This window comes from Peromyscus californicus, unplaced genomic scaffold (assembly GCF_007827085.1).
Source record: "Peromyscus californicus insignis strain IS unplaced genomic scaffold, ASM782708v3 Scaffold_24__1_contigs__length_46423439, whole genome shotgun sequence".
Taxonomy (NCBI): domain Eukaryota; kingdom Metazoa; phylum Chordata; class Mammalia; order Rodentia; family Cricetidae; genus Peromyscus; species Peromyscus californicus.
The window spans coordinates 32,510,160-32,533,854 of NW_026294535.1; the positions used below are offsets into that span (position 1 = coordinate 32,510,160).

The 23,695-nt window shown below is 40.9% G+C and overlaps 1 protein-coding gene across 1 annotated transcript in view; it reads right to left on the reverse strand.

Annotated features, from left to right (window-relative positions):
* Positions 1 to 23,695, reverse strand: part of Lgr5 (leucine rich repeat containing G protein-coupled receptor 5) — a 136,805-nt gene that overhangs the window by 4,317 nt on the left and 108,793 nt on the right. Inside the window, exons 6-16 of the mRNA XM_052753403.1 lie at positions 22,627 to 22,698; positions 19,200 to 19,268; positions 17,758 to 17,829; positions 13,590 to 13,661; positions 13,360 to 13,428; positions 13,148 to 13,219; positions 8,550 to 8,615; positions 6,402 to 6,473; positions 3,725 to 3,796; positions 2,769 to 2,894; positions 1,685 to 1,830 (exon numbers count right to left, since the gene is read on the reverse strand). Coding sequence (XP_052609363.1) covers positions 1,685 to 1,830; positions 2,769 to 2,894; positions 3,725 to 3,796; positions 6,402 to 6,473; positions 8,550 to 8,615; positions 13,148 to 13,219; positions 13,360 to 13,428; positions 13,590 to 13,661; positions 17,758 to 17,829; positions 19,200 to 19,268; positions 22,627 to 22,698 — 908 coding nt within the window. The remainder of the gene's footprint in view (positions 1 to 1,684; positions 1,831 to 2,768; positions 2,895 to 3,724; positions 3,797 to 6,401; positions 6,474 to 8,549; positions 8,616 to 13,147; positions 13,220 to 13,359; positions 13,429 to 13,589; positions 13,662 to 17,757; positions 17,830 to 19,199; positions 19,269 to 22,626; positions 22,699 to 23,695) is intronic.

Below are 23,695 nucleotides of genomic sequence, written 5' to 3' on the forward strand. Positions count from 1 at the left end.
GGAATTCCGTATAATAAAAAAGTAATAACAAGGTGCTTGGTTTAGGAAACTGTCTTTTAAAAAAAAATGAATTTTGTGATTTAACACATTTTTCCCAAAGATGCACGTTTTCTTGATTTTGTGTGAGACTTGGGCATCAGCATTTGTGTGTGCCTGTGTGTGTGTGTGTGTGTGTGTAAAAATGAGCATGTGGTCACTCAAAGGAACACATGTGGATGTCATAGGGAGGTGTTGGGATACTCAACACCTTCCCTTCATTATCTTCTGAGACAGCGTCTCTCACTGAACCCGGAGCTCACCAGTTCAGCTGGGCAGGCTGATCATTCAGCTCCAGCTTTTTCCCGTGCCTCACAGCACTAAGATTACAGGTGTGAGCTGCCACATCTCGCTTTATCTATCTATCTATCTCTATCTATCTATCTATCTATCTATCTATCTATCTATCTATCTATCTATCTATCTATTTATTCCAGACCTGAGGACTGAACCCAGGGCCTTGTGCTTGCTAGGCAAGCGCTCTACCGCTGAGCTAAATCCCCAACCCGGTTTAAAAATCCCGCTTTTTAAAAATGTGGGTGCTGGAGCATCTGAACTCAGAACCTCATGTTTGTGCACCAAACCCTTCACTCACTCAGTCACCTCCCCAGCTCCAGCGTTGGTATTTTTTTTTCAAACCCTTTGGTGTTATTCTAATATACAGCTCATGGTTGAGAATCACTGATCTTGAAAATAAATTTCATGAAGGACATTAGTGCTATTATGTAGTCCCAGGAGCTGATGTAGTGTCTGGACCATAATGGGCTCTATAGTTTTAAATTTTTAAGGTTTAATGAATAAACATAGAAGAGATTAGAGTTGGTGGGGCAGGGACAGCCAAAACTAAACGAAGGAGAAGAGCAAGATACATGCTGTGTGACCAAAACCACAAACAAACAGGCTATTAGCTCCTTCAACTGACAGGCGAGTGGCTAAGTGAAGAAAACGTGCCGACAGGTTGAATTGCACCTTGGAATCAACAAATCACCAAGGCCCTAAGACTGAGAAGCTATTCTGTTAGGCCTTGTGCAGACTGGCAAGGTTGGCAGGGAAGGGAGGGGGTGCCGCCCGAGGCGCCTCTTCATCCCCACAGGTGTGGTGGAGAGACATTGCTTTCTGTTTAAGTAACGTCTTACTGCAAGGAAAGCCAAGGGCTGTACAGACATGATCTCATTCCACCTTCCTGACAGATACCCCTGTGGGGGACTAGAGGAACATGATACAAAATCCGTCGGTTGAGAAACTGAATTCTTAGGCCCTTCTGCTCAAATATGGAGGAATTAAAAATGTCTGTCCGCTCACCTCACCCCCTACTTCCTCCAGGCCAGGAAAACAAGCATGTATTTTTCTCTTCCAGTGAAAGAAGGGAAGAAGGATATTTGAAGGAAAAAAAAAGACTAGGATCCTCTAAAAAAGTATGGAAATGTTGATATAGTAATCACCTCTGAGAACTGTGTATGCTAAGGAGGATCTAATTATAAATAAAAATAGAACAGATGGCGATATGTCTTTTTGAGTCTTTACAATGTAATACTGATTCTCCACTTGCTGGGTGATTACAGAGGGACTCCTGAACTTTTCATGGTCTGTTAGTAAATTTTCAAGATCTTTCTGGCAACAATTTCCTCACCATGACAGCAGTTCTTACCTTGAACTTGAAATAGCCCAGCATCTTTCTTATGAAGGTCGTCCACACTGCTGTTACCACCTTTATTCCATGGATTGGAAATCTTATAGACATTCTCACACACTCCAAATGCACAACACTGGTAAGCATAGGGCATTTCAATAATCCTTTAAAGAAAAAAACATACACTTAAAAAAGATGGATCATGAAATATAATGTCTGCTTTTGGAGTTTAGGCTAAATGGATAATCCAAAATAGATGCTATTTGAATAAAGGCACGCATTCTAGTGATACTGGTAACTACAGTTATTAAAATTTAACATCATCAGATATTTATCATTGTGGAAGCTGAGTGATGTGATTTAAATGATGGAAATTTTCCATAATAAAATGGTTTAAAAAATGAATGGTAGGAAAATTATGACAACATTATGTTAGGTAACTAAAGTATGCCATAAATTTCTATGCATATGTGGATTCTAATAACTTAGATGATGTGAAACAAAGCCTAGAAATAAACAACAAATAAAAATGTTGTTTAAGGTGGCATTTTGAAATATACTTTTTCCTTTTCTGTACTATCTTTTGGGACTTTATTACTTTTTGGGTTTTAAAAACATGCAGACAGTATTGTGGTTCAAGACATATATATGTACACACAAAATCTTTAAAACACTCCCTTATTAATAATAAGCACAGTAAGTTTTTGAACAGTACTGCTTTCTCAAACAGGCATTAATTTAGTATATTTTATTACAGCACACACACGCTAGATGAATTAAAAATTGTAAACAGGAGTGCAGTAATGTTACAATGTTATTTAATTACACGGCCCAGTATATATCCCATGGATCAATGCTTCTTAAACTCTTTCCATGAACTCTGTGATTCCAGGAAGCATCTTTGAGAGGGAAAGGAAGTGTGGTCAGGAAGACAGTCTCCCACTTCAGGCTTATCCTAACAGTGCTCCAGGGGTGGGGACTCGGGGCATGAAATGCAATTCAAAAGGGTCTCATGACCTCATAAATTTAGAAATCACTGTAACATGTCTATTTTTTCCGCATGACCACAAATGTATCTTATTAGTTTCAACGACAAACTCACTTGAGCTCTGGGAAGTTTGCAGATGGTATCAGGCTCTGTAAGGCACGATTTCCTGTTAATTTTAAGTGAGTCAAACCATGTAACCCAGTTACAGGGAAAGACGACAGGAGGTTGGATGATAGGTCCCTGCAAAACATCAAACAATTGGCTTTTAGTAGTCTACATTAGCATGAAATGTTTATGTTTACAAACGCAGCCTAAAGATGCTTCGACTGACTGCTCAGTAAAAACCTCCAAGCAGAGTTCTTACTCTGAATGGTAAAACTAACCACTTTGGTTTCAGTTTCTGATAGCTTTTTTTATTTATAATCAGAACTGGAAGGGGGGGGCATGCTTTAAATGCATTAAAAATTGTTCTACATTTTGCCAGGTGGTGGTGGTGCACACGTTTAATTCCAGTACTTGTGAGGCAGAGGCAGGTGGATCTCTGTAAGTCTGAGGTCAGCCTGGTCTACAGAGTGAGTTCTAAGACAGCCAGGGCTACATAGAGACCAATCTTGAAAAACAAACAAACAAACAAAAAAAGGTTGTTCTGTATTTAGTCTCATTTTGCCAAGTGGGGAATATACATTTATTTGAAAAGTGATTGGAATGACCAGTGAAAAGTTTCACGGTCTATTTCCTTCCTCCACTCCCCCTTCTGTCAGAGAAGGAAGAAGAGGATAGAATAAATGAATTGTCAACTTATTCCATTCTGCCTGATTTCTCAGCAAAACTAGACAATTTCATTCGAATAAGCAGCCCCCACTCCCCCCCACTCCCCCACCCCCCCCCACCCCCCCATCACCCAGACCTTCAGTCATCCACTTAAGGGCCCCTATGGCTCTCGAGAAGCTTGGTGTCTTCCCTGGCCAGGGCATAGCTCTAGGCATGGAGAACACAGAACACTGGCTGTGTGTTGGGAATGACTTCTAATTATTGAAAGACATTCCATAAACAAGAGATGAAATACTCACAGCTTAATTAGAGATGGCAATGTAGAAAATGCACTGGGGTGAATCATGGCAATTTTATTCCAAGCTAAGTTCCTGTTTTTTTAAAAAAGCAAACAAGAAGATTATGTCAGAAAGAACACACGGCTTTTTATCATATGTATTCAGTCTCTACCCACATTTAATTTCCATTCAAATGGGGAATAGCCAGCTCATCAAAGTGTCCTTCAGATAAAGATATTGTGACATAAAATGACAAAAGATAGAACTTTAAATCAGTCCTGTTTGAAGTAATAAGGTAGATATTTTAGTTTTATTCTCTTTTTACTAATAAGGTAGACTTTATCATGGATGCAAATTTTTATTCCAGTTTTTCTAAAATGAATGGAGATAGGACGAGGCAAACATCAGAATCTCTTTCTCTGACAAGAGAGCACATTTTAAATCATGAAATGATCCTGGGCACACGGCGAAACTCAACCAACAATGTGTGCCTGTCACCCATCTACGGCAAGTCCTGAAATAGACAGAGGTGTTTTCAAGACAATTCTCAGTAAAAGATGCGGACAAGTGAATACCTGACTGGGATCTAAGTAAAATGGGAGAAAACATATGTTAGAAATAAAATCCTTCAAAGCGAGGAAAAATATTTCATGGAGAAATGAAATCTACTGCCATATATATACTACAAAGTGAAGGACATTTCGAAGGAATAAAATCTCTAGCAAAAACTTCTCTGGGTAATTCATCAGAGACGGGAACTGATGACTTATCAGAGACAAGTTCATTTTTAAACATGAACTATGAATTTTAGGCTCCACCCCCAACCCCACCACCACCACCACCACTTCCTCTCTCCCTTCCTTGGCGCTGGGGATCAAAGCGAGACCTTGCAAACACTAGCAAAAGCTCCTCTACTGAGACTTAATTTTTTTAAATGTCCAAGACATTAAGGTAAGTAAGAATGGGGCATTTGAGAAAATTGGAAGTGATCAGTGTCGGTGTTTCTCAGATTCAGATAAGGGTCTGCCACTGGGCCCCCGAGTTACCTCCAGTGAATTGAATTCACAGAATAGTTGTGTTCTCATTTGAAAGATTTTTAAAGGGAATCTTCCTCTTTTCACAGGAATGTGGAGGCCAGAGTACTATCTCAGGTACCTTTCCACAAAGGCCGTCGACCATGTTTTTTGAACCGGGGTCTCTCACTGACCTCGAGCTTATTTCATTGGGCTGCACTGGCTGGGCAGCGAGCCCCAGAGCTCCGCCCATCCCTGTCCTCCACCCCAGGATAGTAAGTGTGGGATTGCACCAGGCTTTTCCTGCGGGTCTAGGAATTGAACTTCCGTCCTCACGCTTGCGTGGCAAACACTTTACAGACTGAAATACTTACAACATTTTAAATCATAAAACAAAATGAAATATTTACATATCGATTGCCGGAGAAACAGAAGCAGTTTCTAGTACAGTTTTCCTGAAATCGTAATAGGTTTGCTAAAACAGATTCCCAGGCTTGCTCTTCAGATAGAGGAGGGCACAGAGTTAACATATTTCACGATCAAACCCAGGTGGTCTTTAAATGTTTACACACAGTCACAGCCACAGCCACAGCCACAGCACCCTCCCCCACAAGACCAAACCAAAACCAAAACACGCCCCCCCCCATATGCACACCTGTAGCAGGAATCTTAGAGAGTCTTATTAATAAAAACAAACCTGGAGCCAGGTATTGGGGTGAATGCTGGAAGATCAGAGAAGCAGAACAAGCCACAGCCACCTCACCTTGCCAATTCCTCAGCTGATCCTGTTTCCTCAGACTGGAGGCCTCTGAGTCCTCATCCAGAATGAATCTCAGCTGAACTGCTGCTGGAAAGCCTGAAAGCTTAACCAGCCAAATGCTGCTAGTTTCTGGTCTTCACGCCTTATATACCTTTCTGCTATCTGCCATCACTCCCTGGGATTAAAGGCTCACTTCCTGGGATTAAAGGCGTGTGTCACCATGCCTGGCTGTTTCCAATGTGGCCTTGAACTCACAGAGATCCAGAGGGATTTCTGCCTCTGGAATGCTAGGATTAAAGGCGTGAGTGCCACCATCTTCTAGCCTAAGTATCTAGTGGCTTTTCTGTTCTCTGACCCCAGATAAGTTTATTAGGGTGCACAGTATGTTGGGGAGCACAATACCACCACACACACCAAACAGGCAGAGGGACTGTGTGTGTTCATTCCATTTGAGTTTAAACTCTCAGGCTGCAGACAGGACTATTATGCAGACTTCTGAGCAGTCAGTCTCCTTTCTTTGGCAACAAGAGTGCATTTTAGAGGATTCGCTGAACGCATAGTCACCAATTTACTACTCCTGTTTTGAACCTTTTAAAACTTACATTTTGAGAGGGTCTTACTGTGTAGCCCTGGCTAGTCTGGAACCTGTGGTGCACACCAGACTAGTCTCAAACTCACAGAGATCTACTTGCCTCTGCCTTACACGTACTTTGTTTAAAGATGTACACACTATGCCTGGGTACAAATTTACTACTTCTAATTTTTTTTTCCTGGAAATTATGAGAAGCAAAATATATTTTTTTTTTAAACAGGAAAAAATAAAGTACAGCGGCACAATGGTAAAAGCACATAGTGGAATAAAAATCCTGGAGGTCCAACAGAGAGAAGTAGTCAGTGCTGTGGGGGTGTGGGAGGTGGTACTCACAGAGATCGGAGGTTAAATAACTGCTGGAACGTGCCACCTTTAACTTCACAGATGTTGTTATGCCGCAGGTCGCTGAAAAAGAAAGCGTTCCAAAGACCGACATCAGAGTTAATGTTTCCAACAGACTTCAGAGAACTTTTTACACTAGGATTGCATGCTCTTAATCAAAGGGGCAGAAGAAGTGTGAGTATCTCATAGAAAGTGTGAGTATCTCATAGGAAGTGTGAGTATCTCATCAGAAGTGTGACTATCTCATCAGAAGTGTGAGTATCTCATAGGAAGTGTGACTATCTCATAGGAAGTATGAGTATCTCATAGGAAGTGTGACTATCTCATAGGAAGTGTGACTATCTCATCAGAAGTGTGAGTATCTCATAGAAAGTGTGAGTATCTCATAGGAAGTGTGAGTATCTCATAGGAAGTGTGAGTATCTCATAGGAGGTGTGAGTATCTCATAGGAAGTGTGACTATCTCATAGGAGGTGTGACTATCTCATAGGAAGTATAACTATGTCATAGGAAATGTGACCATATCATAGGAAGTGTGACTATCATCTCTCAATCAGAAAATTATTTTTTTGTCTAGTAAATAACACTGCAATTTTTTTTTTTACATTCAAATAAGTATTGACTCTCAGTCAAGGAAGCTGCTTCCCTCAAGAGGGTATAAAATAATCCACGTACACTGTCATCATTCAGTGGGAAGAATGATGGCTTAGCATGCATGAAGCCTGGCTCTGTCCCCAGTACTGCATAAACCAAGTGTGATAGTCTGTGCCTGTAAGTCTAGACCGTAGGAAGTGGAAAAAGGAAGGACACAAGTTCAAGGTCATCCTTGGCTCTGAGGCCAGCCTGGGACACATGTGACCCTTTCTCAAAAGAGAAGATTGCATCTATAAACATGCTTGCCATACAAAGCCTGTTGACTTGCATTTGATTCCTCCTAACCCCTGGAATACAAGGAAAAGTGGAAGAAGAGAACTCACTTCACAAAGTTGTCTTTGGATCTCTACATGCATGGTCTTGTACATGTACACCTGTCCTCTCTCCCCTTGCCTCCATCACACACACACACACACACACACACACACACACACACACACACACACCAAACAAAACAAAACCCCAAACCAACAATACAAAGAAACACTTGAGGACACGTTTCTTTCTTTCCCTGGGCCCTTATTATATTCATTAAAGGTCTTCAGAAGTGTCAAGTTTATTTTTAATTATGTATCTGTGTATGGGTATGTGCATGTGTATGCTGCTGACGCCTCAAGGTGGAGTTACAGGTGGTTGAGAGCTGCCCACTGTGGGTGCTGGAGGCCAACTCTTCTCCTCTGAAAGAGTACTAGGTGCTCTTAACCACAGAGCCATCTCTCCATCCCCTCAAATCTTTACATTTTAGGAGATGAATTCAGGTTTTCTTCCTTCATGACCCAAAGGCTGTGAGAGAAAAACTAAGTATGAAATGAAAGGTGGTTAATAAATGGAAGTGTGGCTACAAAGCAAGGTGGCTAATGCTTTGAGGAGGAAGTAGTTTTAAGAGGAACTCCAAAGTGCATAAGAAGTGTCCATGGCACCTCACCTGACAAACGTGTGTCATCTCCCGTGGAGATGGCTTTCATGAAACAAACCTAAGTGCTGCCATACTCAAAAGTAGCACCACCCACCAGAAGTGTGAGTTTTGTTGTATTTGAGAAAGCAGAGCACTGAGCCCATGCGGCACACACCTGTAATCCCAGCACTAGGGAGGCAGAGATAAGAAGGCCCGGGAGGAGATCAAGGCCAGCCTGTGCTACATGAGACCTTGTCTGCATGAAAAAGGAAAAGTTTCTCAAGCTCAGACTCAACCAGTTTCCTAATACATTGAGTTGGGACAAACAAAGGAGAAAAGTGCATCTGTGCACTGACTACATTATTAATATCACAGTACATGGATGAGACAAGCACTATTTCCCAACTTTCTAGGCATCCTCCACTGTCACATCTGGTGTGTGTAAGAAGGACCAATGCCACTGTGTTGCTGGTGAGCCACAGGGTAGAGTAACCAATGACCCTGAAAAGTGGGAGTTTGGGCTTCTGACCTTTTTGTTGAATGACTTAGAGACACACTAAGAAGAAACAATATGATGTTTCAAAGACGTACATTTTCTGAAGTTTTTGGCAGCCTGACAAACTGGGTAAATCTTCGAGCAGGTTGTAAGACAAATCTCTGAAAAGCAAAAGGTGAGAGAGAGAAAAATATGCTACACATTAATCTTAAGGAAACACATCCTCCTTTCCTTTTCCCTTAAGATGATATGCCCCTCCAAGGCAAACTCTGGACAATTCCACAGCCCTGACAAGCAGCAGGTAGACACGGGCATTATTGGATTAGGCAATAGGTTCAAACATTTACTGAAATGTAACTATTATACTTCTTTAATTGATTTAAATAATTTACTTAATGAATTTATTTATTTTGTTAGTGACAATCTGCAGTATTCTAGCTCTTATCTTACTGAAATGAGGACAGATTAAATTAAATCACTGTGCCCCTGTCTCTGGAAGCTGCTATTTCTCTACAGCTAACACAAGTCATTGCTGGTTCTGTCCTAATCAACTTAAAAACCAAACCAAACCATTTAAAACATAGCACTAACTTTGAAATCAGTCACCATGAGGGGGGAAAATCAAAGAGAGATTTCAGCCAAAACTCAACAAATTACAGAATAACAAAACCATCTGGACATATTTATACTATAATACAACTAATCTAAAACAAGCCACGGTAATTTGCAGAAAGTTAAAAAAAAGAAAGAAAACTGGTAGATAGAGTAACGGAGGTAAAAAAAAAATCTTGTCTCATGTTTTAAAAGTTATCAACTAATCAGCTAACCATTTTCATGCTTGATTCTAATTCTTAAAACCACCAAAAACAACTGGGAAAAACCCAGTAGTATTTCTCTAAGAGGCTTTTCAATTATCCTATCCTTATAATTGATCAATTTATCCTACATTTATTGAATGAATGGGTTTTATATAGGAAGAATTCAATTATTGCTTATAAATAATTCACATGAAGCTATCTGTGAGTACAAATACTAGAGGTTTGAAAGATTACTCCCTTCCCCCTAAACAAACAAAAAAATAAACTCACTAAAGTGAACAAATGAAAAACCTGTATATCTATGCAAAATATACATGTTTAACAATATACCATGTAGTTTTGAAAAGTAGTGACTGTATGAAAATGGACACATATATTATCAAAGATGATAATGATTTGATTCATTCATTTCTTCAGGCTGCTCAGGGAGCCTGATATTTCTTACGTTTATATTGTGCAGCCCAGGCAGGTGTTGAACTTGGGATCTTCATTTCCTCAGCCTCCACAGTAACTGGGATTACAGGCTGAAACACCAGCCCCCCCCCCCCCCACCCCGGCTTCTCATTCTCACATATATCTTAGTAGGGAGTATACAAAAACTCCTACACAGGACATAGTATTGCATTTCGTCCACCTCTTACATAATGATTTCAGGGTTGATGTGCACCAAGCATTTCATGTTTAGAGGCACCGCATTTGTAGTTTTACTTGATTTAAATTCTGTGATCACTGATAGACAGTGACACTGTGGGTGTCCTCATACAGAAAGGAATAATGTCCACAAGACCATCAGTTAGTAAGTGGAGAACACACATTTAGCCTAAATAGTGGACTAGATGATTTCTATGAAGGTAAAGCAAGATAATAAACACTCACACTGAAATCTCATATGTTAATGGGGGAAAAAAAAAACAACACATGATGGTAGCTCTCACACCAATGCTTCTAAAAGTCCCTCTAGTAGAGATCAAGGTCCTGGGTTCTGGTATCAAAATATATGAGTTTCTCTTGGTTCATATGGTAGCCTGAGCACTGATTGATTTTTTTTTCTTTCTGTTTTTCTTCTTAGAAGATACCTGCCTTGTCTATCTTTCAGGAATGCCATGAGGAACAAATGAATATTGTGGGCGGAGCGTTGAAAACGGCAAGGTAATATCATTAATGTATTTGTGTATCTACACACATTCAAGTTCCAACAAGAAGGAACAGGATCTTTTCTGCTTGTTTACTTGCTTGAGACAGACTTATTACGCAGCCTAGATTGCTCTGGAGTTTCTCTGTGGCCCAAACTGGCCCCCAACTTGTGGTCCTTTTCCATGTCTTTCCTTAATGCTGAGACTATAGACATGGGCTGCCATGGCTGGCTTAAAATATAATGTCTTGGAGCTGGAAAGATGGCTCAGTAAAGTGATTGTGACACACAGGTAAGGCAGGAGAATTCCTGGGGTTTGCTAGCCAATAATTCTTGTTTAGTGGGGAAGACTTTGTCTCAAAAAACTAAGATGGAGGGGTTGGCAAGATGTCTCAGTAGGGAAAGGTGGTTGCCCCTGAATGCACATTAGAGAGAACTGGCTGTCACAAGTTGTCCTTTAATCTTTATATACACATACTCAGTGGTACACACGCATGCCTGCTGTGGAATGTTGTTCTGTATGCTGTGAATGTGTGCTGCTCTGATTGGTCGATGAATGAAATGCTGATTGGCCAGTAGCTGGGCAGAAAGTATAGGCGGGGTGAGCAGACAAGGAGAATTCTGGGAAGAGGAGTCAGAGTCAGGAGTCGCCAGCCAGACACAGAGGAAGCAAGATGACAAGGCAGAACCGAGAAAAGGTACCAAGCCACATGGCTAAACATAGATAAGAATTATGGGTTAATTTAAGTGTAAGAGCTAGTCAGTAATAAGCCTGAGCAAATGACCATACAGTTTGTAAATAGTATAAGCCTCTGTGTGTTTACTTAGGTCTGAGCGGCTGCAGGACTGGTGGGTGAGAGAGATTTGTCCTGACTGTGGGCCAGGCAGGACACAGGAAAACTTCAGTTACACATGCCTACACAAATGCATAAATATAAAAAAATTTAAAAACCATAAGATGGAGAATGGTTGAGAGAAACACCTGGTGTTGACCTCTGGAATCTATATACATGTGCACACATGTGCACATGCAAACACCACACACCCCAAAGAAGCAATATTTTGCAGAAAGAGTAATGGCACATGAAAAGGATGGAAATGTTAACACTGACGGAGCACCTACCATGTCCTAAACTCTGCTTTAAGGGTTTGACATGTAGTCATTTAATCCTTAGGGTTACCATCTGAAGGAAGTGGTTCTTTCATTTTAAAGACTGGGAAACTGAACCCCCCAGAAGGGAAAAGAACTTGCTAAAGATAATGTGCTGCTTTCTAGGGAACTTGTAGTTAAACCAGGAAACGACGCTCTGGAGCCTTTGCTCCTAACTGGTTTCCCAAGTGGCCTTCGTTCACCTATGTGGTTCAGGACCTGACTGTTGACTGTCAGTTCCCTATGCAGCTTAGAAGAGAAGGACACGATTTAAACCTCAACTCCCTCCTTACCAGCTACAGTATGTGAAATCCCTCTTATGGCATTGATCCATGTCAGTCATGGAAATCAGTAAGCAGCAGACAATAGATGGTTTTGGGTACCCTCTACTAGTTTCATTAAGAAATGGAAGTAGAGGACTGGAGAAATGATTCAGTGGTTAAGAGTACCTGTTGCTCTTGGTGAGGACCAATACCCGAGGTTGTCATTTGACCCCAATATGTGTGCTGGGACATTAGTCTAACAACACTTATTCATGTGAACATGCACACGCAAGATAGAAGTAAACAAAAAAATTGTGATGCTTTTTTGCAGTGAGACTTTAATAAATATATCCCTGAGTCTCAATTCCTTTGTCTGTAGCTACACTTCATAGGGAAATGGAGGCTATAAGGACAAAGCTTGCTTTATATGCCTTCCTTCAGACATGTGTGAGTGACAAAAACTCCTGGGTGCTTCTACTGCACACCATGTCACTGAACATCTGCAGTGACAGGGTAGCCTGGGGACAATGAGGAAGGGCAGAGTCATGCTGCAGGCAATCCCATGCTACATAGCACCTGCATTATGCTGGTTCTGCTGCTAAGAGGAGCCTATGCTAAGATGACAGGTGGCTGACCGTGATAGGTGTCTATTCCACAAAAAAGAACCATTTTATGAGAGAGTGAGGGTCCTTTTAATAACAGTCCCAACAATGCTTGAGAGAACTAGAGGGCTGGGTGGCGTGAACAGAAAAACCAAAGCAGAATGTCAAAACGAGGCTATTCAAATCCCCATAATCTACTTCTTATGAAACCTGGGAAAGGCAGGGACAAAAATGAGATTTGAGTCAATAGAAATAACATTCAAGATGATTGACTATCAGATGAAACATTAGAACCCACTATCCATAACTGCACCAAAGAATGTTTAGTCTCCCTATTGAGGTTGTTGTCTGTTTGATAATTTTATTTTTGACATTAATGTTAGGCTGTTGATCCATTATGCTATTTTGTTCCATTCTGAAAAACCTTTAGAAGAGGAAATGCTGTTTCTCTGGCTTGTTCACATTCATTTTCTGAAGGGAAATGCATGCCAACTACAACTCTTACGGGCAGCTGTTTGTACTTGAAAACAAAGATATGCTATCATGGCTACCAGGGTTATGGCTGGGAGCCTGGTCCAAAGGAGGCAAAAGAGGGACTATGACCTTCTGGAGACCTGCAAGGAAAGAACTTTCTCCCATTTCCAATGACTGTTGAGATACTGTCTGCCATTTTGCCCCTAAATGGAAGTTGTCTGTTTATACAACATTATTGCCTTACTGATACGTACAGCACTTGGAGATTAGGTAACTGATCACAGACGGTTTGGGGAAGAGATGAGATCTTTGCTCCAGTTAAAGTCCTGTTAAAACACAAGCCAGACATAATTCTTTCATTCCCACATCATACAGTGACATGTTTTGATTCACGGATGTTGAAGTTGATCAGTCCCAAAGTGAATGCATGTTGTGGGCGAAGCTAAGGGTCTACTCAAATACTCACAGACTTTCCAGGTTGCCAGTTCCAGTTAAATCAGGAAATTCAGTAATTTGTGAGGCACCATTCAAAGTCCTAGGAGAAATATGTGAGTGTTATATGGAGTAGACTCTAGAACGGGGTCATTTTTACTACGATTTTTTTTTCAAAGTATTTCAAGCAGTAGCATTCATTTGGTCTTTGCAGCAATACTACAGGTTGGGTGGTGGCGACATTTAAGAGAAATAGACACTTACAGGGTTCTTAGTTCAGGTAAATGTTGAAAAGCAGATATTCCAACAAATTGGATGGGATTGTCATAGAAATGTCTGAAAAATCCAAACACCAATGTGTTATAATAAAGCTGATGGCCAAGAGAATATGCTTCAACAAATCTACTAAGTGCAGTTGTTGCTTTTACTGGCTGTTTCTACTGATTCCTTCACATCCCTAACACTCAGTTCCGAGTGAACATCTCACATTTTACACTTCTGTTATATTTACTTATTTGTTTATTTGGTGGGTGTAGCATGCACACCAATGCATGCCATGGTGTATGCGCGAGGGTAAGAGGATAAGTTGTGAATGTGAGCTCCCAGCATCAAACTCAAGTTGTTAGGCTAAACCTGCTGAACCATCTCAGTAGCTCGCTGTAGGAGATTTGGGGTAAGGAATCTTTACTCTATAAAATTTAAAGAGAAAGGACTTGGGGTGGGATTTAGAATGAAGTAGAATGACAATGTGCGAAGATGTCATGACAAAACCCACACTGTGTATGCTAACCCACAAGATTAATCAAAAAGAAAAAAATTAAAATTTGGACAGCAGGGCTGGTATGAATGATAGTTACTAAGCAGAAAAGCCCATGAACTGACTAAATGTACTTAAAGATTTTGTCTGCCTCCACCACCAAATACTCAGTAACAAAACATAACTTGCAATTCAGTCTATCATCTATCTGTCTGTCTATCTATCTATCTATCTATCTATCTATCTATCTATCTATCTATCTATCTATCATCTATCTACCTACCTACCTACCTATCTATATCTGTCTGTCCGTCTATATATCAATCTATGTATCTATCTTTGTATCTATCTATCATCTATCTATCTATGTACCAATATATCAACTATACTTAACTATCTCTATCTGCCTATTTATCTATTTCTCTCTCTCTCTTTCTCTATGTATCTATCATCTGTCTATCAATCTATCCATGTACCAATATATCATCCATATTTACCTATCTCTATCTGCCTATCTATCTATCTCTCTGTCTATCTATCTATCTATCTATCTATCTATCTATCTATCTATCTATCTATCTACCATCTTTATGTCTATGGAAGGTTCTATCTGTTGGTTGAATATAATTACCATAACACCTACAAAGAACTCTTCATATTATTGAGAAGAAGTGATATACTCTGGGGTTTATCTAATGTAAGAAGTTTCTTGAATTAGTCATGACTCTAAGATATGAGACATTATTAAAACTTAAAGAACATTTTGCATTATAGACTTTTTAATGTAATCAAAATGTAGTTCAACTGTTTTGTCAATGGAGCCCCACACAGATTTCTTAGCTGAGGCCTTGGGACAGTTCAATTGAGTACAACAAATCTTTAATCAGTGTCTACTCTGCTCAAACTGTGAAGAAGACATTGCAGAGATTTAAAGATTTGTTCATTACAGAAGCTGCCATTAGGAATTATTCTAAACGCTGGAGGTTGAAGAGGAATGATAAAATATTCCTGTCTAAAGGAGCTTAGAGTCTGATGACAAGTAACAGCATGCCACCTTCTATTTGACAAAGCAATTGATCTGTACAATAACTTGGATCTACGGCGTAGATACTATTTTCTTCATGCTCAGGTGAGAAAATTGAGCTTCAGATCCCCAGGAAATTCATTATCACCTAGATCCTCAATTTAAGCTGCGATAATAATGAGCTTGGTCATGGGACTTGTGTCGCAACTGGAAACGCTAATGCAGGTACAACACCTTACATGGTTGGTGACCTAGCACATCTAAGCACTTTTGGATTCGGCCGCTTTTTTCTTTCTTCTCTCTTAGGATTAGACAATTGTTAAAAGAATTGCCATGGGAGTGGGGGAAATTTGGGTTGGATATGATCAAGATACATTTCATGCGTGCATGGATTTTTCAAAGAATCAGTGAAACAATCAGAAAAGCGTGACAACTGGAATAGAGGCATTATGGCTTAAAATGGAGCCTTCCTCACAGTACACCTTCCTTGGCTCTATCAAATACTTATATGCACATAATTACACTCACACACTTGTGCAAATATACATACACTAGACAGGTATGAATATATGTGCTTACATGGGAAAGGCAGAAATATCACAGGTACAAATAAAAAGCTCTGAGGGGTCTCTGGGGGCAGCCCTCCCATTTGTTGAGGGAAGGGTAAAAAATTTATGAAATACCATTTGAAATACATATGAAAGAATTCCGATCATCTTAGTGCAGGGGTGGAATCTCTATGTTTGTTGTACAAACACAGCTTGGGTAGCCGGGTTATGGCATGGTTGTGGAGAGCTTTGGGGAAACAGGTTAGGAAGGTTGACTGCGGAAGACTGTGAATGTCAGGTAAGAAGTTTGTATTTAATCTAAATAGGCAGTCCTGGATGTCTGTTTCATAGTGACACAGTGACAGGAAGGATGCTGTTTCCAGCATCCCTGGCGACTTCGGAGAGACAGGGAGACCCGCCTCAACTACACTGGGACACTTCAAGAAGTAATGGCTAAAAAGAGAGCATTGGGTTGGCGACTGCCGAGGTAGAAATGAAGGCTGGGTCACCAGCTAACAGGGCTTGGAGTCAGACTATTTAGAGGTGACTATGTCGAAAAGGTTGGCGGTGATGAGAGATGGAACCGCCTGTGTGAGGAGGACGAGGAGAAAGCGGGCAGCCGCGTGGAAAGGGGCGAGGCCTCCAAAGACTGTCAGGGCTGTCACTCACAATGCATTAACATGCCAAAAGAGCGATTAAGCACCAGTCCCGGGGCTGCAGGCAAAGAGCAGAAAGCCCAGGCAATTCACTGATCCTTTAAGATGTAAATGCTCTCTAATGAGGACTAATGTTTATTCGGCAACAGGATTCAAAGCCCTTAGTGTGCCAAAATATTGCCAGGACGTTTCAGAGGTGATGAATGGTTTTGTTTGTATGTGAGTTAGCTGCCCCACCTCCCCACAGTTGTCTAGGCTAATTGGGGCTCTGGCTCATTTGTGACAAATGCCACATGGTCTCAGAAAGCCTTTCTCTCAAGTTAGCACTGGAGGTACCCCTGACAAGCATGGTTGCCTTTACTCACCTTCTCTATGATAGATCTGGGACCCATTGCTAAGGCTAATACACTTTCCTAAACCTACCTTGGTTTAGGTAAGGTTTTTTTTTTTTTTTTTTTTTTTTTTTTTTTTTTTTTTTTTTTTAGATAAAAGACAGGTATCTTTTATCTAAAAAACAAAAACAAAAACAAAAACCTAATAATTACACATTTTTATTTTCTTACTGTTGATACATAATAAATGTTCTATCTGTGTTAAGTGTGAAGCAAAATTATTGGTACTTTGTGATTATAAATTTATTGTATTTGCCAGGCAACAGTGGCGCACACCTTTAATCCCAGCACTCGGGAGGCAGAGCCAGGAGGATCTCTGTGAGTTCAAGGCCAACCTGGTCTACAGAGCGAGATTCAGGACAGGTACCAAAACTACACAGAGAAATCCTGTCTCAAAAAAACCAAAAAAAAAAAAAAAAAAAAAAAAAAAAAGGAAAAAGCAAAGAAAAATGTATAATATATTAAGTCCTTATAGTTCCCATTCTAGAATACACGTACCTTTCTGGAATTACACCCTAGTTTTGTTTAAGTGTGACTCAAATTTGTTTACAGATAGACAGAGAACATTAAACAGTATTCAACTCTCACAGCCAGCAATTTAAATCAGAGGTAAATTGTTTGCCAAGACCCTCTTTTTGTATATAATACTTTATTTTTCTAGAGTACTGGGGTTGAATTCCTGAGTGACGAAGAGGCCTGCCATTGGAAGCCCTAAAATCAGGTTTATTCCTTGCAAAATACAGGTAACCAAAACCACTTCTAAGATTAGCTGTGGCGTGTGACGTGGCATCTGAAGGCGGCGACCGTAAGGCGGCAGACACCTCAGATCCTGAAAGATCAACCTTTAGTGTCATTTCAGTGTTTAGTTGAAACCTGATGAAATATATCAACGAAACCTGATGAAATATATCACTCCTGTACAGATTTTTGCGTGGACTGAGTCAGAACCGAGGCAAATTAATTAGCATGAACTGCATTAATCCTTAAATGTGCAATATATTTAGAACTGTTACATATCAGGAAGTTGAAGTAAAAAGAGCCCAGTAGGCACTTACATTGTGATAAGGGAAGGGTTGCCTATGAATGCTTTCTCAGGTATCGACCTGATGTTGTTGCTGTGGAATCCTCTAGAAAGAGAGAAAAATAATTATAGAAAGTCATGTGTGTGTCTCTGTGTGTATGTGTGTATGTGTGTGTGTGGGGGGGGCAGGGGGATTACTTAACAGCTCCCTTTGCCCTACCATGTAACTAGAATCAGCATCTTTAGTAACCAGCGTATAGGTAACTCCTCTCTGAATTGTGAACCCTATGCCTCCTCCTTCACCGCAGAGGAGCAAAGGAAATCACAAGCTCTCCTCTTGAAAGAGGAAGAGAGGCCCTGCAAACCCTGACTCTGCTTTACGGAAACGGGATATTACGTTATAAAAGGACAATCCTTCTGTTGATATCCACTAGAGAACTGTTGCAGAGCAGCTTGAGTGCAGTGCGAGCTATCTTTGGAGAGAGGATTAGGATTACTCTCTGTCTGAAGCCAGAGAAGGGAAAACTGACTTAAGCTGCAGTGAAGTAGAGATTTCAGGAAGCTCCTTACAAGGAAAATGCTTAGTGAGTCTGTGATAATAAATCGATTACCCCTGCCAGGGCAAATACCGTCTGAATGGCAGAGAGCAGAGTCAAGGGTCTTTGAGGGCTGTATGACCCGTGGTTGTTTGAGGTGTGGGTTAGGAATGCCTTCCTCTGTCAATACACTACCCAGCCAATACACATGTTTCTCTGAGGCCAAACCCACAAAGGCTTTTTTCCTTATAAACAAGCTACTCTATCTATCTGTCTGCTTTGTGGAAATAAGGTCCCAGGCTTATATATATATATTTTTTCAAGAGCTAAGACAGTACTTACTTAGGCTATTTGTCTTTTTAGATAAAAGGAAAAGCTAATTAAAATTTATCATTCAAGACACAATATATGCAGCCATGGTTGGAAATGAGTTTACCTTTAGTGAAATTGTGCTTAGAAAATTAAATAAAATTAAATAAAGGTCACCCAGCATTTAAGATGCATGTAATAAGATATATGTGATGGTATCTATTACTATACAAGGGACACATAATTTTATTCATACAATTCTATATTTATGCAACTCAGAAATTTCTAGATTCATAGAAATGTTTAACAAATAACAAAATTCTATTATAGTTGTATTACAAATATACAAAGAATATAAATGGTACTAGATACATATCACTTAGGAAAAATGGAAGTATATAGGTTATATAGATATAAAATATATGTTTTTATATACAAATAAGAAAGGCCACTTATAAGTTCAAAATTATGATTTTTTGATTATGAAAATCAATTAAAATATACTTCAAGTGTGCTAAACTATTATTTATATAAACCTAAAATATTTTAGCCATTACACATAATTATGTCAATTTTAAAATAAATTTACAAAGAGCAAAAGTTCATTCATTAAACTGGTTTTAATACTTACAGTTCTTTAAGGTTGGAGAGCGTCTTGATTGCAGTGGGGAATTCATCAAGGTTATTATAATTTAAATCTCTAGAAATGAGTAAGGGGTATTTTCAGCATTTCATCTAAAACTCCTATTTCCTCAATTCACAAGTTAAGTATTCCAGTGGACCCCTTATCATAGATAGAAACCCTTTTTCTTTCTCTTTCAGGAGACAGTTTATTGGCTTGCTGCCAGCTAGTACTTTAAAAGCAATGTATTGTATTTAGCTTGTGCGCTTGTGCGAGCATGGGAGCTTGCACGCGTGTATGTGTGTGTATGTTCAAGGAGCATCAAGCACGCTTGTAGAAGAGAACTGTTTTGGGGTGCTAGTTTTCTCCTTCCACTGGTAGGTTCCAGGGATGGAACTCAGCCAATCAGGTGGAGCAGCAAAGGCTTTCACCTGCCGAACCATCTCTAGGGCCCTGGCCACCAGTAGTCTGAAAACAGTGGCATTGCAATAATCAAGCCCCCAGTGAATGCAAATCACAAGCCAAGGATCACTGGTGTGTGGGAGCCCGTTCTCGGGTTCCTCGTGGCTTTACCCAGCAGGTCCACATAGAGGATGATTAGGACCACGGGCCTAAGTGCAGGTGTCTGAGATGGTCTGCACTTGGCTGTGCTGGGGGAGGAGGTCTTTTGCTCCACCCCTTGGCGTCTCTATAAAAACCCTGGGGCAGAGACAGTCGGGCCCGTTGGAATAGGTTCCAGACCCTCTCAAGGCTATCCTTTATTTTCTATCTGTTTATCTCCGCGATATTCTCCGCAATAAATCCTTCTATCTAATATTTCCTGCTGCTCGCACTCAAGAAAACTCTGGGGAACTGTGGGGGTGGTTGGGTAAACGCCCCACACTGGTGGTGGGTCATTTAAAACAGGGAGGGCCCTGCAGTAGCTTTGACTTCCAAGGAGGGGTGATGCTTGCTTGGTCCGTTTTGACCACTTCCTGGTGGAGCTCTTCCTTGGGACCTGGTTCACGGAATTGCCAGCTGGTGTTTGCATTCTTCAGTCCTGGGACGCACCCGCTTTCTTGTTCCCGGCTTCCCATTTAGAAAGTAGGACATGAGACCCGCCTTGTGCCTGGCTCCTGTGGAGAGCCTGTGTCTTACTCAGCCTGAAGTCCAGGACAGGACATGTGTTTTTGGAAATGTTTATGTGACACACAGGATCCTTCGCAAGGGCATGTAGACTAGAATTTTCCCTGAGTCGTAAATGATCAACTCAAGTTGGGTGTTTGTCTTGGTCTGCGAGGCAAAGCTCTGTATTATCCCTCATACACAGAGATGGAAGAGCCAGAGAACCTCAAACCATTCATTTCTCCATCGGTAATGACACAAATGGCATTTCAATCCCATTACTCACACATGTTTTATAGGCTTACTCCTCCTTATACCTACATCTTCAGATGAAAAGGGAATTGCTGTCTGGTCCCTGGGAATGACGGATTTCCCAAATGACACAGAAAACTCTTTTGGTAAGGCAATCAGATGTGGTTAGCTCCTCCTCAGTAGAAAAGAATCGCTATTTAATTTTAAGAGAAAGATAATTTGACTTGAGTTAGACATGAATCAAGATTTCTACTTGTCTGGCACAAGCCATCCCTAAGCTATTCTGCAGGCAGGAAACTCGTGTCTTTTGTGGACATAAATTTTTCTTCCTGTTTGTAAATCTCTCCAGATGCTCTGTTTTGATTAAACAAGGACCGGACCCTTATAAATTACTTGGCTTTCTAGTCAGGGAAAGGAAGAGGTTGGGGAAGAACCAATTTACTGATCCTCTGTAGCCCTGGGCAAAGTGGGGCCAGACAATAAGATTCACAGATTTCTGTCCTGAAATATTTTACTCTGTGGTATTTATATGTATTTTTCTGTAAGTCTGGTTCCTTACCTAGGACCAGGGATGGGAAAAGCACATTATAGAAACATCCAGTAAAGCTAATTTTTTTTCTTTTTTGCTCCAATTGTTCTATTAAAAGGGATGAGAAAGTGTCACTTAGAGGGAGAGACCTTCTAACTTTTTCCTAGTGGCCGACAGAAACTGCTCTCCCATGCCATCAAGGCCCTGCCTGAATGAGTTCCTGTTTGACACCTGTGGAGAAGTGGAATGACGGGTTGTTCTGGAAGGAGAGTCATGGGTGTTCACTTGTTAGGAGAAGATCCAGGAGACATGGTCTCTCAGGAAGCAGGTTGATCCAGAACTGTCAGAAACTAAATGGACCATGGGTAAACTGTTAGTGTGCACGCAAATGAGCAATGCTCCCTAAGGTCACAGAAAGCTTGGTTTTGTCATTCTAAGGCCTTGTGTAGTTAATTGTATTTCGGAATTGAGCATGGGAAGTGGTTTAGGATATCGCCACAGCTACTTTCCCTCCTACTACAATCAGAACTTCTGCTGCCTGCTACCCATCCTTATTTCACTTCGCCGGCTCAACAGGGCATCGAAGAGTATGTCCTCTACCAGGAGGCGGCTTGTGCTCTAGGTAGATCGTGAGATCTTCTGCCCTGGCCCTGGGATCTAGGCTATGGTCGGCAGACTGGACCCATTTTTATCCAAAGTACCAACAAAAAACTGAGCTAGTTCTGTTGTTTGTTGAGATGGGGGTCTTGCTATGTTGACCCAGGCTAGTCTCAGACTCTTGGGCTCAAGTGATACTCTGCCTCCGTCTTAAGAATAGATTGAGACCACAGGTACATGTCACGGTGTCCAGTGGAACCTCTGACCTACTCTTTGAAAGTAGTATCTTGAGATAAACATAGATTTTCAGAATCGGCTTAGAGAAAGGAGGAATTCCCAGTTACGCTACAGGCTAAATATGTAGCCTTGGTAAAGTAACTCAGTGGGGTCTAAGACAGGATAGAAATCGTTGTTCAATAGGATATTTGTAAAAATTATTCAAACATTGTACATCAGTGATCAAGTGACGTCGCCCCTTGAATTACTTCAGTATGAACCATGTGCCGTATGAAGAGCCTGCATCTCAGGGTCTGGGCCCTTTCTTCAGAGGAGCCAACTCACACACAACTGGTGATTAGTGCTCCTGGCAAGAGGGATAGCTCTCCGGGAGGAGAATACACGTTCCTAAGCCAACAGTCACCGCTTTGGGAGAACACCTCATTTAGCTTTAATTATTCTCGCTAATTTGCCACTCTTAAGAGATTAAAATAGAATCTCAGTTTGATTGTTCAGCTCTGTGGGGTGTGTGTGTGTGTGTGTGTGTGTGTGTGTGTGTGTGTGTGTGTTGTGTGTGTGTGTGTGTGTGTGTGTAAGATAAAACCTCTGTAAATATCTGTTTAAAGCTCAGGCAATTAACCAAACCAAACATCAAGTTTGGCTTTAAGGCGGGTTTGATTCCTTCAGAATATTCATGAAAGCTCTGGGAAAAGGGTAACAAATAAAAGGTCAACTCACAGAGTCTCCAGGCTGTGGAGCCCATCAAAGCATTTCTTTCCCAGGGAGTGGATTCTATTGTTATGGAGATGCCTGCAAGAAACCATCACCCACAGTCATGAACAGGCACGAAGGCGCACTGCCCAGAGAAAAGTCAGGAACAACATTTTGGATGTTTAAATCTACAGGAAGGTGAAACACGCACTAAAGACAAGGAACGGACATTTTTAGAAAAGCCCCTCTGCTGCCTTCACACGTATTGTAGACGATTCCATAGCATAGAGTTCAAGATTAATGACTGTTTGTGTGTGTGATGATTTGAGTGATTCACATTTTGTTGTTGTTGTTGCTGTATTTTCCAGTGTGGTTTGCTCATTGTGTCTTGGGGACAGAGTGCTCCGCAGAGTTACTGAGTATCACTGAGGGAGGTGATGGGGTGGATGGAGGGAGGAGGGTCACACGGGATCTAAGCTTGTTTTGTGATGACTCCATTCCCAGGATCGGGGCTGCAGGTCGTCAAGAAAGGATTTCAGCTATAAGGGACTAGAGAGCGCACTTTTTCTGCTGCCCAAGACTAGTAATCTTGACAAACTATTAGTGTGGGCAATCATCATCTCAGGCCCAACTGATAGATCGGGTGTGCCAGAGTCAGTGAGAACAGTTGTGTACACAACTGGAAAGCAGACTAACTCCCAAAGAGGTTTTGGAAAGTGGGTTTAAGGGAGACAAAGTTAAAAAAAAAAATAGTACTGGAAAAAAAAAAATCAAAGGCCATAGCCAGCTTCTTCAGGATTGAGAGCGGACATCTGTTAATATCCTGTTAAATTTCTTTTCTTCCCAGACTAAGATCTTTCTTGTAAGAAATAAAATTTTGGTTTCAGGTGAGATCTATGTGGCATCTCTTCAGGCTCTTTTATATGCAACAGATGGGAGAGGGGATGGAGAGGATAAAAAACAAAAACAAAAACAAAAGCAAAAAAACCCAAGAGCCCTCTTAGGAGTACATGCTACAAAAGAAGAGATGGCGGGCAGTCAGCTGCGGTAATGAAGTGGGCTAGCTGGAGAAGGTAGAAGAGAGTCAGTGGGTGAT